The sequence below is a fragment of the Pinus tabuliformis genome, chromosome 3_2 (genome assembly GCF_031772625.1).
Source record: "Pinus tabuliformis cultivar Carrire ecotype Pingquan chromosome 3_2, CPIR1, whole genome shotgun sequence".
NCBI lineage: Eukaryota > Viridiplantae > Streptophyta > Pinopsida > Pinales > Pinaceae > Pinus > Pinus tabuliformis.
This window is the reverse complement of record NC_142302.1, coordinates 217,031,321-217,047,335: the sequence shown is the minus strand read 5'-3', so window position 1 is coordinate 217,047,335 and position 16,015 is coordinate 217,031,321. Positions and strand designations below refer to the sequence as shown.

The window sequence follows — 16,015 nt, the reverse complement described above, 5'->3', positions numbered from 1 at the left end:
GCAACCCCACTGATTTTTAGACCAGTGATATCTCCTTCATCCGGACTCCGATTCAACCAATTTCTTTTTTGAAATCGGCTATTTTTTCACAAAAAATCCAGATCTGCAATTAGATTTTGCAGATCTTGCACCAAAACATACAGATCTGATCTGCAAATTCGCCACCCAAAAATCCCTGCAAAAAATTAAAATAATTCTCCACTTTTGTGCCCAAGAAAGTGCTCTGATACCAATTGTTATGGATCTAACCCGGAATATTATAGATCTGATATGAAAATATAAGATAATGCAAATAAACCCAGAAATAATATGAAATGATTCTTTATTGATATCAAACCCTTAAGGTAGGGCAACACCATACATTCACTCCTTAAGGAAGGAGAACACTCCACAAGCCATATGCATGTTCATACAATAATTCTTGACTCTCCTAGACATGGAGTCTCTAGCCTCTATATAGGCCTCATACATACAATACCATGGGTCATTACCATGGTTCCCTCATACCATCAACTAATACCATGGGCCCATTACATTATTATTAACTACTTGTGGTCCCTTACATGACATGGGTTAACCACCTTATTTATTACTATGGCCCATCCCATTATTACATTATTACCTTGGGTACCTCCCTTGGTACCCCATATTATCCCCCCTAGGTATATAAGCATCAACACAGGTACCGACGCGGAAGATCAATGTGATGTTTCTATAGTGAAGTAGCTAGAGCACATTCCTCACTAAGAGGGAGTGTTGATATTTGGTAGCATCAGATGTGCTCTAGCCTTGAAATTTGGAGGAAAGGCTAAGGCACATGAGATCTCCAAGACCCAGAAATCAATTTGAGAAATTACACCTGGATGATGAGTTATTAAAATAATTAATATTTTTAATGGATTCCTAAGTCTAAACTTAGGAAAATAAAAATATTAATGGGTATTAATAAAGATAAGGGTGAGAAGATTCTAAAAGACGAGGATCAAGTCTGTTTTAACCTTAGTCGTTGATTAGGGACTTAATCTCGGTCGTTGATTCGTCAACAGGAAAAGTATAAGAGAAGACTTGAAGACTTGAGGATTGTTTGGAGACACACCAGCAAATACTCAGTATCTCTAGGAAAATTGATTCTCAAGTAAAGGAGATTGATTTCAGAGGAAGAGTTGCAGGGTGGAGGAAGAGGAGGGCATCAGCAGCAGGTAGTGACTGAGGAGGAGGTGACGCAGGGACGGTGGGAGACAACACAGAGAGAGATGCGGTCCAGAGGAGAGAAGCAGCCCTCACGCAGGCTGACGCAAAGGGACGCAGAGCCACTCAGGGCCACGCAGAGGTGACGCAGGAGTGGGAGCAGGGTCTCCAAAGTGTCAGAATTTCTCAAAGGGAAAGTCTCAAGTGTTTTCTTTCAGTTTCTCTGTAAAATCATTCCTTGTAAAAGCAATTGCTACTAAAGATTAATAAAGCCCTCATCAGCTGCACCGGTTTTCCCACATTGGGTTTTTCTGGTCACAATTGTCCAAAAACAACTGTGTTGATGTGATTGGTTCTTGTGCATGTATTTTTCTCTGGGTAATTGTGTGATAACTACAATAGAATTTATTTTAATATTTGTTGAAGGGATTTCGTAAATAACTTACTGTGAATAATAAGTAGGTGAAATAAATTAGTTGCTACAATAGAATTTCAGTTTAGAAATTTTCACACTTGATGTCTCAACGAGAGATTCTAAGAAGAAATTTGATGGGGGTTGGAGAACACACTCGAGACACCAAGGAATTCGATTTCGCTGAGAAGTCGGTCTTCAGAGTAGCAATTGTGTGTTGCCGAAGGTGATTCAATAAGATCGAAGCAGTGAGAGAGGGGCAAGGATAGTAAGGTCGGGAGGAATATTGTCTAGTCCAATGAAATCCACAGAGAGGCAGCGCAGTGCTTCAGAGGGGAAGTCGTATTTTGCTGGGGGGAAGCAGTGATTCAGTGCCAGAAGCCGAAGTGGGAGCTCGGAGGCCAGAAGAGTCCATTTCCCAGACAGCAGCTGATTAGCTAGCGAGAGAGACGTTGGTCCGAGTTGTGTGATGCAAAACTGCGTAGGCTGATGCAAGGACTGCACAAAGGCAACAGAGAGCAGCTCATCTTGAGCCAAGGTTAGCGTCAGATCATCGGTGGAAGTGAGAATTTTTCTCACTAGATCTTTTGTCAGACATTTCTCTGTATGGATTGCTAGATTTGAGCATCCATAGATTTGTACTCATATTTACTACTGCATAATAATAAAACCCTCAGTTGTTGCACTGGTTTTCCCAAGTTGGGTTTTTCCAGGGACATTGGTCTAAAAAAAGTAGTGTTATTGATGTGTGTGTGCATCTATTCTTCCAGCATTATTTTTCTTGCGCAGTATTTTATTTGTGAAGGCTGCAATGTATTAGTTTCGATATTTACTGTAGAACACTGTAAATAATTTGTTCAGTTATTTAACAAATAGAATAAACTAAATCAGTTGTTGCAATAGGATTAGGGGTACCTGAATTCTCACAAGCATGAGAAGAGATGTAGTTGCAGCAGAAAGATCATGAATCACCTCTTCTAGGGAACTCATCAAAGGCTCACATGACATTATTGGGCGAGATGAAGGGGCATACACATTATGAACCAACCCAACCATCAACGAAGTACAAGCAAATATGAAGGCATCCATAGAGGCTACAAGGCTTCCACATGATAATCACCAGGAGCACATTTAAGAAAGGGTTAATCGTATTGTAGAAGGCCTCTTACAAATAAAGGAAGAACTCAAGAAGCTAAACGGCACAATACTGAAGAAAGACAATGAGCTTGAAGAATGGAGGATCAAGAGTGCTAAGACAGCTTTCAAGCTTCCTAGTATTGAGGAGCAGTTAAAACTCCTAATAGGGTAGTAGCAGAATCATCCTCTTGAGTTACTTTCAACAAGAGTGGGAGGTGAGATGTACAACAGCCCTCTTCAGAAGTATATAAGCAAGGCATGCAACACATTGAGTGCGAGTAATTAGCAACCTTGCGCAGTATTTCTCAACCCAAATATCGAGAAGGTGATGGATGGATGGTACGAGGAAGCAAGAATACAAGATCGCAGGATGTTTGAGCAGGATAGCAAGTATATTGGGATGCAAAAACAGGAGATACGACATAGTGGAATTTCTGTTATAATAAGAATAGCACAACATCAACACGGTGGTAACAGTGGTCTGTTTCAAGGGTTGTTGATGACTGGTGGGAGAGACACTCTCTGGGAAATCAAGGACTTCTGAGGTGTTATGGTGGCAGTTGACATATACTATGACAGAGGTCCCCAATAGTTAGACTAGAGGGAGATTATGAGTTGGTACCCTATCAAATGGGAAACTTATGGGAGAATACTTCCAGCCTGGAGCACAAGGCAATTGGAGGGTTCAGGCATTGGGGATGATAGATTCCCTATTTGGCGATGGGATTGAGGAATTGGTTTGGGCATAGAGATTCTTGATTCCTTTTCAATGGTACAACAGGGATTCATTTGGGATCCCAATATCGAGGTTAGAATTGCTTGGAGTCAAGCAATTCGGGAAGGGAGGATTGTAATGTCTTGTAATGTTCCAAACTTTGATATACAATGATAAGCAAAGCCAAAACAAATACAACACCATAAAATTTTAAACATTCAACAAATACTCATAAACTCCATAAGTAAGAACCAACTGAGCCATTTTATTAATCCAATGGAGCAAGTACAATAGTATGAAGAAGTGCACCTGGGCTTGCCTCAAGAGCAAGCGTGACAGAACCCTGGTGATAAAACAATAATCTCAAATTGTTGAATTAAGGCTTCTGTGATCCATAACAATTTATTTAGAAGAATTATGATGTGATTTTCTCCGAAAACTCTTCTAAATAAATAATCTCAAATCTTGATAATAATTGACCCAATGATGCTCTGTGCTGCCCAGAAAACTTCACTGCTAACTAAAAAGGAACTGCTAGAAACCCCACCTCTGGTGGTCAGAAAATGCTGCAAAATTAATCTTGAGCTCTCCACCAAAAACCTAGAAAGGGTTTGGCCTATCTCCAAACCAAAGTTGAACCCACAAAATGGTACAAATTCCCTAGCTAACTAGCAATTCGCGCTGTTATAAGAATGAGGATTTCATACTCAAATATCACCCGGAAAATTCTGAAATTTTAACCACAGACTCCTCTCACAAAACCCAGAAATGGTTTGGTTAGATTTTGACCTTCCAAAATCGACCCCCAAAAGGCCCTACGCCCTCCAAAACTGCGAAAGCACACTGCCTGCCAATACACCAGCAAAATCCTCCTCAAACACTCCAGAAAAGTAGCAATCACCTCCGCTAATGCTTTCCTTATCTATGCCGACAAGGATCGGCCTCAATGGCTAAGTCTCCACCTCCCATGTGTGCCCAATCTCCTCCTTTTGCACTAGCCCAGGAATTGTGAAATCCCCATTGAATGATAGCTCTCTCCTCCAGCCCAAAAACTCACCCAAATGGCAGCAAATCACTATAGCTTCTCTCCCGAAATTTCTCCGAACAAAAGCTCCCCTGAAGAATGTCAAAATCACAACTCAATTTCTCATACTATGTCCTCTAAAAATACACAGCACCTAGAGACGGCGAATACAAATGCTAGAAACCACAGTGAAAATCACCTCTGGAAGATTATGGATGAACCTCTCTAGGGTGGCACTCAAAGTCCCCTAAATAAAGGGTGAGTTCTCCGCTTGAAGAACACTTGCTAAACAGCAAGTGACCCGGCTAAGCAACTCAAGCAACTGAGAAGAAATTCGATATGCCAAAATGATGAAATGAGGAGAGTTGCCTTCCTTATATAGATTTCATGGAGCACTTTTCCCTCCAACATTTCCCTCCATCGTGGACCCTCACTTAACCATCGAATTTTTCCCTCCAAGCAATTCGAAGTAGGGAGTGCGTATTCCCCAGTGTGAGTGACCCCCCACGTAGAACTTAACCACAACAAAAGAACTTCTCCTAAATCTAATCTCCTAATAAAATTGAATGGGCCCCACTATCTCCAAAATTGGCCCCAAAATGCAATAATTAGTCTTGTTCCAAATTAATTTAGGAAGGGACATGATATGTCCCTTTTTCCGAACATTGGGAATAGAGATTAACTTAGTGGCCTAGCCATTCCCATAGGCTATAGATTAAAAAGGTAATGATGTAATATTTGGGAATTAATTAATTAAAAGTGACTAGGGAAAAGGAATATTATAAGTCACTTTAGTAAAAGAAGATTAGACTTATGGTATTCGGATGACCCATGGTATTCCGATAGTCCATGACTATTAAAGGAAATGAGAGCTCACTCCTTAGGCATGCATTGTCATTATTGTTTTGTTGTTGATTGAGTTGAGCTCTTGGAGCGTGTCAAGTTGAGAACCCACATTATGTAGAGGGTTAGTTTCGGTGGTAAGTGTCCCACCCTGGCGGATCTGGTGAGAAGGGGTTTCAGTATTAAGATCAGATACCCTAACCACTCAAAGAGGAGGGGTCAAATCAGATTCCTCATTGGTGCTTAGCAAGATTGTGAATTTGGAACATTGGTTGGAAGCTTGAAGCAGCACACAATTGTAGAACGGGGAATCCAGCCAAAGAAGATTTCTCCAGCTTATCTATTTGTCAGGTTCCTATGAATTTTGATGTAATTTCCCGCTTAGTAATAAATAAATAAATAGTTAGGGTTTTACAATGGAATATGTCTGCAAACATTGCAATTAGTGATTTAAAATCAGTCAAATTCTCAGTAAGAATTAATGTGCTTTTCCTAAAGATTTCATAGAATAATTTCTGGGAAATTAAAATAAATTTAAAAGGGAAATTACAAGATACTTTAGTCTAATCAAGCACAGGCCACCTAACTCAATTTCTTCCACAATCAAAGCTCAATATGACCCACCATGTGCATTGATGACCAATAATAGGGAATTCGACCTATTCCTCTTCTTGGCACAAATTGAAGGGGGGAAAACTAGATATATACAAGTGGAAGGCCAACCTTCCAACTTGAATTGTCTTTAGAAAGCAAGCAGCCTTCTCTCTTCTCTCTTTCCTAGCTATTATTATGTGTCTGGATATCATTGTATTCAAGTTCTATGGTAGTCATCTTGGTGCAGCCAACCTTTGGCTTTTGCGAATTAAAATTCAGTCTTGATCCACTTACTCTGGTATGTTTGATTCAATGATATTTTATGAAATTTATTAAGAGTTATTTCAGCTATTTATTTGGGAAACTAGCCACTTAGATACGTTTTCTTACTCTATTTTTCCATATAAAAGGCTGATTTGCAAAGGATGATTCCAAACATTAAACTTACAAATTTTTATACGCTTGTTTGGCCACTAACTTGCGGGTCAAACAGCCTTTTGTCTTGCTGTTTTTTGAGTGTTATATTGTAGATTTACAGGTCAGAACAGCAGATACAAAGACTAGGGACATGCCCCTGAGTTTGGCAAGCACCAGCCCAAATGGAGAGGGAGATTTGCTAGTGACACTTAAGGCAGATTTCCATATAATATGTTGATTTCTACTACTAATTTTTAAAAAGTATATCAATTTACAGGGTGTGAAAATTAGTGCTAACAGGACTGTAAGTTAATTTTTAAGTATAAACAAATCGTCGTGTTCTCTAAGGAGAACCAATTTTTGCCTATTTTGGTTTGTTTATTATTTGAGAATGTGTCGGGAGCTAGATTTCCCCCGCTTGTATGTGGTACAGTGACTAGATATATTTAAAAACGATTGGGTTCCTGCACCTTCTCCAACCAGTGTTCAAGCTGAACATTTATTTCACAGTTGTACAGGAAAACAAAGGGACTTGCAACAAAACAAATTTGTTGTTAACCTTGGCAGAAAAGCTGCTGACCATTTGAATTTATTGGTTCTATTGCCAATACATAGAATGGGGAGTAGCGGACAAAACAGGAAGATAATTTGAACAAACTCTACAAGGCAAATAAATAGATGGCATAAGTGACATGCACTTTTTTGACACAAAACAATCAGGTTACATCACATTAAGGAAATTAGAATGTGAAAGATGCTGTTGTAAACCCCAAAAGAAATGAAAAATAACCGAGTTGCATCTTCACATATAAATAGTTACATCAATCATATTAATGTGGAACGAAATCCTCAACAAGGATATGCCACTATGGTTTATTGAGTTTGCGTTTAAGAAATCGTAGCAAACACAACAACCACAACGACTGGGTAAAAAATACAACTAGGTAAAAAGTAAAACTGGATGATAACGGCTATAAAGATCTATTCTGATTGAACCACAACTAGACCAATTTTCACAAGATTTTCTGTTCCTAGCCTTAATAACATACATCAATAACATAAGAATAATGTGAATATTCTTGAGAGAGAAAACCTCCACTCAATGTATGACTGATACAAGGTATCCATTCCTCTCCCTCCCTTGGGTGCTGCCATGCTGCCATAAGCTACAAAAGGCACATTTTAAAAAATGTCAAGCGACGAACTAATTCCTCTAAGAACATACCATTCATCATTACAACATAATTTAAATACTTCCGGGGTACTAATGAGAAGGTTATCTAGAAATATCCATTAAATAAGTTTGTTCCGAACAACCTTAAAACACAATATATAGAAGAGAGCTCACCAATAGGATGCAATGATGAGCTTTCAAGCAATAAAAGCATTCAAAATTATGGAGTATCTAGAAATATCCAAAAATAAGTTTGTTCCAAACACGACCATCAATCACAATATATACAAGAGAGCTCACCAATAGCATGCAATGATTTACTTTTCAAGTAATCAAATTATGGAGTATCTAAACGTTTTTGCAGGTTGCTATTGCATTTTCACATCTGAAAAATGCAAACAATTAAAAATGCGTAACTGTATATAAGTTAGACCTAGAAGTTGTTGAACAACACATTTGCATAAAACTAACCGCCCTATTAAAAATTATTTTAAATTTTAATATCCCTCATATTTTTTACTAAGAATATTTTATGATATCATTGCAAGAGGTTCAGGGTATTCAACCTTCAGTAGCCAAGTTGCGAATTTTAGTGAAAAATACAAACAATAAAAATATGTAACTGTATATAAGTTAGACCAAGAAGTTGTTGAACGATACATTTGTATAAAACTAACTGCCCTGTTAAGATCATTTTTAGTTTGAATATCCCCCATATTTTTTACTATGAATATTTTATGATGTCATTTCAAGAGATTACGGATATCCAACCATCAGTAGTCATGTTGTGAATTTTAGTGAAATGCCGTGCATGGATTCCAATCAAATATCTACTCATTTCTTTGGTAAGAAAGAAATTTTCCGATACATAAGTGTCAAATTCAGGACTTTCAATCTGGTTTTAGGATTCCCGATTAATGAAGCTACCCATAGCAGTGTAGCACTTTACAAATTACTAACCATATGAGAATCATATATTTGTAATCATGACTCTAGAAAACTAATACTGGCATGACCATGCTAATTTATGCATCTAGCAGAGTTGACGTTTCCTAGATAATTACTGACAAGTAACGAAATATCTAATTGGCTGTCAGTCTTCCGGCTGTGATTTAAATTTTAGATGTAACTTGGAATATTACTAGTAATTTATGATGTAAATACACTAAGAGCATCTGACTCTTCTCCCTGACATGTTCTAGGGTTCGGATGAAAGAAGCTATCATAGTGCATTACAAATGGCTAACTATAGGATATTCATATATTTCTAAGCATGTATCTAGAAAACCAAAACTGGCATGAACATGCCAGACTCGTTATAACTCACACATCTGGCAGAGATGACCTTTTCTAGGTAATTACTGACTATTAATGAAATATTTATTCGCCGTTATTTTCTGAGCTTTGATTTAGATATAACTTGGAAATATTACTAGTAATATATGATAAAAGTACAAATAAGAGCCATCTGATTTCTTCTCTCTGACCTGTGGCATCAGAATATCAGCATCACTGGTTGATATATTATTATATTCATAGGTTGGTTGGTTGGAATGAGGATCCCAATCTTTGAAGTTGATTCTCTATTCTAATGCATTATTTTAATTATGAGGGAATCCGATCTTGAGTCTGCAGATTCCATTTCCGGTGTTCTCCCCCACTCTAAATCTGCACCTGAATTAGCCAAACCATCTACTGCTCTGTTCCCCATTCTACAGACTACAACTATGTTGCATTCTAGTTTTCAAGAAGGAAGTCAATAATTGAGAAAGCTCTTTGAGAGGGTGGTTTAAACACCAATTTGAGGACAGTAAAATTTCAATGCTCATCAATCATTACCTGCTCTGGTTCTCTTCAGTTTTTCAATTAGGAATTAAGAATCTTCTTCACTTATCATAAACTAGATATTCAGATCTTTAGACAGAACAAGACCCTTACAGGGAGCCATCATTTCTGCATGATTGTTGGGTGATTCCCCCAATAGTTTGAGCAAAATATCCCATTTGGAACAGCTAAATAATAATGAAAAATCATTGAAATACGTACTTTACCTAGGCTTTCTTTTCAGGCCCGTCAAGTTTCAATTAAATAAAAAGAGGCTCAACTGGCTGCCAATGTATCTGATCAATCACATCAAGCGGACATTAGATTACATTGAGAAATAATGGAGATGCCAATTCCCCAGCATCCAAGTTTGTAGATTGTTCTCTAAGATCCCTTGTAGTTATTATTTTGCTCACTATTTGGATGCTTTAGTTTCTCTTACATTCCTAGATATATTTACCTGTAGCTGAAGTAGAGATCTTCCTCCCCTAGGAATGCTCTCATATTCCTTTCTAACCAAATGTCTGCAATACCTGACCAGATTGCCCACATTCTGGTGCCTAGTTTCAGTTTAAAATTATCTTTAGGTCTCATAGGGGGAGGATAGCTATATCTTCCTGATGAGGAATATTGCATCTCGTGTTTTGTGAATCCATAACCAGATTGAATGAGCAAAAAAGAAACTTATAACAAGATGGTCTAGGGATTCTAAGTTCCTTTTACACACTAGAATGGCCTCATGAACCCTCTTTTGACATCCTTTTCAATGTTAGCTGTCATAAATATCATAGTTAAAATTTAAACGTCATGCCTAGATCCTTATCAAATATCATGGAAATGTTATGCTTAGTTTCCTATTAAATATCATATGATTTAAAATTATAATGCATCACTTAGGTGATTACAAGCATTGGAGATATATAACTGGCATAGATTCATATTAACCTTGAATAGTTTAGAGGCTGAGAGAGATCAACAAAAGTTAAGTGCAAACATCAATCTTTTTGCATTGTGAAATATTATCTAATAAATAAAGATTAAAGTTTTCACCTAATTCTGTTAATTTATTCATAATTTCCTAGATTTAAAATTGAGATAAATCTATGCTCATTTATATTATTTACATATAGTAAAATAAAATGTTCATGTACATGAATGTCAGACAATATTTAGCTTCTCACTTCAAAAAGTGAAAGATCGTAAGTTGAAAAGGAATGAACCTTGTAAAGTCAACATCAATTTGTCCTTTCACTATATTGGAGAAAGCCATGTTGCGTTTTCAATGCTATCGCTGTTAAAAGTCAGTATGTGACAAAAACATACGTTAAAGTGGTCTATTTGATAATACGATAACAGGAAGATAATTTATTTATTTTTAAACATTCATATTTCTAAACTCTCGGTAAGCATACCGTTTCAGTATCTTCATTTCAAAACTCAGCTAATTTTAAATTCAACGTGATGAGATTTTGCCACATTTTGTTTCTAATAGAATAGAATCGAATATTTCACTATAAAAAACTAGCATAAAATATTTACTATACAGGTTTGGGGGAAAAACAAAGAAGTTGTAGCGTGATTGAAAAGAAATCCCAGTGTATTTTGAATATGTATTTAGCCGAGTCAACAAGAAGATCCGATCTGTGTGTAGAGTAAGCAGCCTCTTATATGTTCTTTTTATGGTTATAATTATTCATCCCTTTAGACTTCTTTCTGTCATCAACTCTTCACGTTACAAAATTATTGAAACGAGTTAGTAACTTCAATTCGTATCTCCTTCCCTATACAAGATTCATGCAGCGGATACTAAACCGCTGGCAGAAGCAAGGACAACATGTGGTGAAGACAAAGCTGACCGACCTGTGTAAGTATGGAGGTCATTGTAAAGGAATGCTAAACAAGCCAATTTGACAAAATCTACAGCTAAGCAAGTTTGACAGCACTACCATAACCTTCTAAAGAAGTAAGCAGACGCAAAAACATCACATTTGTGAAACCAGAAAATCCTTGTGCTGTGGAAGTAACTCTAAGGAAATAGATGGCCACACAATGTCCCTTTATAAGTTTATCTCATGCTAATATACATATCTCTGAGAGCAGCAGCAGTCTAAATGCAAACAGGTGATGGCAGTCCATAGTTACATTTTCAGTAAAGATTGCTTGTCAAAATCGTAGAACATCTAGCCTTCTTGTCTGGAATGGAATGGAAAACTCATGAATGTCGCAGTGCTTGGAATTAGTTCAGTGGTGTGCACAGCTAACCTTGTTGTACGTGGGTCTCCATAAGTTGAGGACTTAATTCAAGCAACATATAATTAAGGAAGAGGTGATTTGCCAAATTGGGGCAGGGGAGTCATTCTTGCAAACAGGTGCAAAACCAACTGCAAACAGTACACGTGCATGAACGTTATGTGCTCAGATGGCCACGCTTAGCATATTGGATGGACGCCTTACTTTTTATCATTTTCTTTTTCATTGGAGGATACCCTATACCTGCAATCCATCTACCAAGGCTCCTTTTCGAATTATTGCCAATTTCAACTATACTAGAATCCTGAGAAAAATATGCTTCTTAATCATATATTTTAGGGGATTCTACATCGTTGATTTTTCAAACTTATAATGTTGAAATCATTCACCTCGATGGACAAGCTCGATGTAGCCTACAAATACTGAAAATCGTATTCCAGCTGTGCTTGTATTTCAAGTTAAAAAGAAACTCAAGACTACCCATATCTGGAGAGTCTACACACACATCACTATTTCAGCATTGTTAAACTGAGAATGCCGGGAAAACATAATGGGAGAGAGAACCGTTTCAAAGTTTTGCAGCTCTATATGTACAGGAATCCGTATTGATGATTCTAAGTCCCATTGAAGGGAAAAATACTAAAGCAAAACTCCCTTCAGACGCGTTTCTGAAACAGGCCGTAAAGTACAAGAAAACATTATTTGCTGCATTGCTGGTCATTAACATTCAAAAGAACTAATTAATATCCAAAACTCTGCCAAAAAACCTTACAAACTGCATTATCAGTCATACCCACTAAAGAAAACCAACCGCCAGAAGCCTTAGTTCCTGGCGTGTTGCTCGTGTAGAATCAATGTTGTCTATAATTACAGTAAATGGGAGATTAAACAACACTGCTCGCTTGACCTCGTGTCAGCAGAAGAGGGTTAAAGATGATGTGCTTATAATGAATGAAGAAGAAGTCAAAGCCAAACTTCATCATCATTAAAATTTCAGAGTCTAAGATCACCCATGGTTTCGTATTTTGAACTTCAAATTCACTAAAAAGAAATGGTAGATTCACCTCCAGTTTCTTCCATTGACAAGCCATAATGAAGATAGGAGCATTGTAATTGATATGCTATGTGACGAGAAACGTTTAGGATCCCTCTGGCTCAGACCAAATGATCTTTTGGAACTTCAAGATTCAATAACAGTGCAAGTTATTTGGCTCTGCTCCAGATGCTCAGGGTCCCAGCTCCACAAGTCATCTAAACACTTGCAATGCTAGGCAGACGCATCTGCCAAGTTGGTAACAGCATCTCCAATAATTCCATACCTATCATTTCGAACTGTGCATATAAAACATCAGAAAACTCAACAAATCCAAAAGTTTCTCCACCTCATGCTGCCCACATGGTCGATAAACATATTAAAAATGTCCTCATCACATCTGAGATGGAAACTCTCATCTCTTCCAATATCAAAATTCTCCCTGGAGCAGCTGCTGCTACAAGAAACTTTTTAACTTATTAATGGGCATTTACAAAAAAAATTAACTACATGCGTTCTTAAAGTCTATAACAGAAATTTGCCAACTTACCAGTGATATTACATAAAACTATTCCTTAAAAATATTTCTAAAACATGTAACAGCGTCTCATTTAAAGCCTATTTAATGACATTGATAATTTTATCAAGTGTTTTGGCCTTGGTCCATATGAGATTTCTCGAATCTACAATTTCCATTCTGTAAGAAGACACCCCAGCACACGTTGATTATTTGAAGATAGGAGTTTTTGTGGCGGTAACAATGAGATATGCTGTACTCCATAAATATTTCAGATCCCAGAATAGTGAAGTGCACCAAACACAAAGTGAAAAAGACCAGGAAAGGGAAACTTAAATAATGGCTGCATTTATGGATCGTTGGACACTGCTCCTGGGAATCATGAAGCAGCCCAGCTCAGGCAAAAGAGTAAAGTGCCTAAAGAACATGTAACTGTTCCGAGTATACATTTAAAAATCGAGAGAATATTGAAGAATTTCTATATGAAAGAAGTAAGAAGACCCTGAGATAAGCCAGATGCATTAATGGTACAAACTAAGGGACAGTTTCCATGGGTAGTAAAATTGAAATGAGTTCTTTATCGAATTCTGGCTATTTCGGACTGCTCTGTTGCTATTCTTTTTCATGCTATACTAAAAGTACCTCGGGAGGTTATTTCTAATTGATTTCATATATACCAGTTAAAATTGGCCCTAAAACGGTTCACGATTAACCGCTGGAAAAAAAGCATTCAAAATATCCCTATCCTGTAAGATTCCATGAGCTATGATCCGTAAAAACAAATAATAGAGGATGTAGAAACCAACCCCATCAGAAGAAGTGTCGTTATCGGAGTTCATTCCAAGCCAGAGTCTTTTAAACAGTTGTGGGCTGCGGTATACCAATCCAGGAGTGGGGTGCATAGCCACTCCAGGCACCTCAAAAGACATGGTGCCCATGTAGAATAGCATGCCAGAGATGTATATGAGCGGAGCAAAAAGGAAGACTCCGTGGCGCTTCAGCAGCAGAGAAAGCAGCAGGCAGAGAAACTTGTGCATACATTTAGCAGGTGGCAATGGCAATGTGGCTTCTCCTCCCGCGCCCTGCATACGGTTACTCTTGATACAAGTTTTGGTGCTGCTGTTGCTGCTCCGCCCATGTCTCGGTTTGGGCGATGGTCTTCTGGGGGAGGAGGGAGGTGAAGGGGAACTCCCAGGACTGCAACAGCTACTGCTGATACTACTGCTGCTCGACACTCTGCTGTATGCACTACTTGTACGCATGCATTCCGCCTTCATTACCGGTTCCGCTTGACTGATTGAGATCGGTATTACCTCTTCTTCACGCCCATTCCGTCACGCCAATCTTCCACTCACTACACTACCTAGTGGACTCTCAATGCATTCACTCGCTCCACATGCTCCGCAATACCATGCTTTTCCAAAACCCAAAAAGACTTTCCAAAATACAATATAATACAAAGGGAGTACGAACTAGGAGGAGGGGGGTCGGTCAGTTGGTCAGACGGATCATGGCATAATTTATTAGAATTAGAGCAATATGAGCAACATTAATTTGTTTTTGGGAAAGTGGCCCTCTTATCTTTTGTCTGCGAAATCTCATCTCTCGCTTGACACAGAGAAGGCGGGACGTTTAGCGTCAACTCTCGCTTGACAGAGAGAGAGTGGGGGCAGAGGAGGGGGCAGCGTTTAGCGTCAACTGCCTTTCGTCGGCACGGCAGCATCAAGAAGCCTTTAATCCCCCTCGCCAAAAAAGAAAAAAGGAAATCGGAATCCCCCCTCGCCAAAAAAGAAAAAACGAAATCCCCCCTCGCCAGAAGCTCTGCTCTGTTATTCTGTACGTACGTCCTGTAGAAACTTTTCTGTTTCTTTTTAAATTGTTTTGCGTTGGAAGTGTGATTAACGGCAAAGCAGAGGAGCCCGTGATGTAGCAAGAGTGTAATTAACGGCAGAGCAGAGGAGCCCGTGATCACGCACGTGGCACCCACTCTGCGCTATGAAATGGAAAAAGTGAAGAATCTAACTAGCGGAGTCGACGTGGCATTTTGCATCGACAATGCCTGCCACTATGCGAAAGTAGAGGCAGAGCTACTCTTGATTGTGCCACTATGCAAAAGCAGACCATTCATTCTCTCTCCTCTCCTCACCTAATAAAAAACCAGACGCAGAGCTACCACTCATTCTCTCGCCTCGCCTCGCCTAAGAGCTAACATTCATTCTCTCTCCTCGCCACCCTCAATAAACCAGACGCAGCGCTACGCTCTCGCCTCGCCTCTATAATCTAAGTAGACACAATCTTTCTTTGTATTAAACTCCATACTCTTCAAATTAACATATCCCGTCTCCCCGACACACACTGTACACACACGTAGCGTATATATATATAATATTATGTATAATGGGTGTCTCGTGTGATGTAGCAAAACATTTGTGTACCAGACAAGACGAAGACGAAGACGAAGGCCGGGGCCATGTGAGTTCGAGAGAGAGAGATGTCAAGTGTGAGAATACTCGTTCGTTTGAGAGATATGAAGTGGGCAATTGCCTGTGTTGCATATAAAATAAGTGGAGTCCATGATTGGAGTTTAAAATAAAATAATGAAGTGGGGTAAAAGGGTAAAAGTAAGTCAAATCCATGTAGGCCCAACCGTCTATGTCGCAGATGCCAACATCATTTCATTTTCCATAAACAGAAGAATGGTACAAACATATTATTATTATTATATTTATTTAATATAAATAAATAAACCAGTCATAGTGATGTTCTGAAGCAGACCATGTTGTCACCCCATCTATGTTTTCGAACCAACCCTTCGTCTATTGTCTACAAATATAAAAATAAGAAAGGATCCCTTCGTCTATTGTCTACGAATATAAATATAATAATA

General features: G+C 38.4%; 1 protein-coding gene across 1 annotated transcript in view; it reads right to left on the bottom strand.

Annotated features, from left to right (window-relative positions):
* Positions 1-14,954, bottom strand: part of LOC149180510 (protein ESMERALDA 1-like) — a 328,252-nt gene extending 313,298 nt beyond the window's left edge. Inside the window, exons 1-2 of the mRNA XM_089416147.1 lie at positions 13,935-14,954; positions 7,424-7,496 (exon numbers count right to left, since the gene is read on the bottom strand). Of these exons, the coding sequence (XP_089272273.1) occupies positions 7,424-7,496; positions 13,935-14,405 (544 nt within the window). The 5' untranslated portion in view covers positions 14,406-14,954. The remainder of the gene's footprint in view (positions 1-7,423; positions 7,497-13,934) is intronic.
* Positions 14,955-16,015: the final 1,061 nt, after the last annotated feature.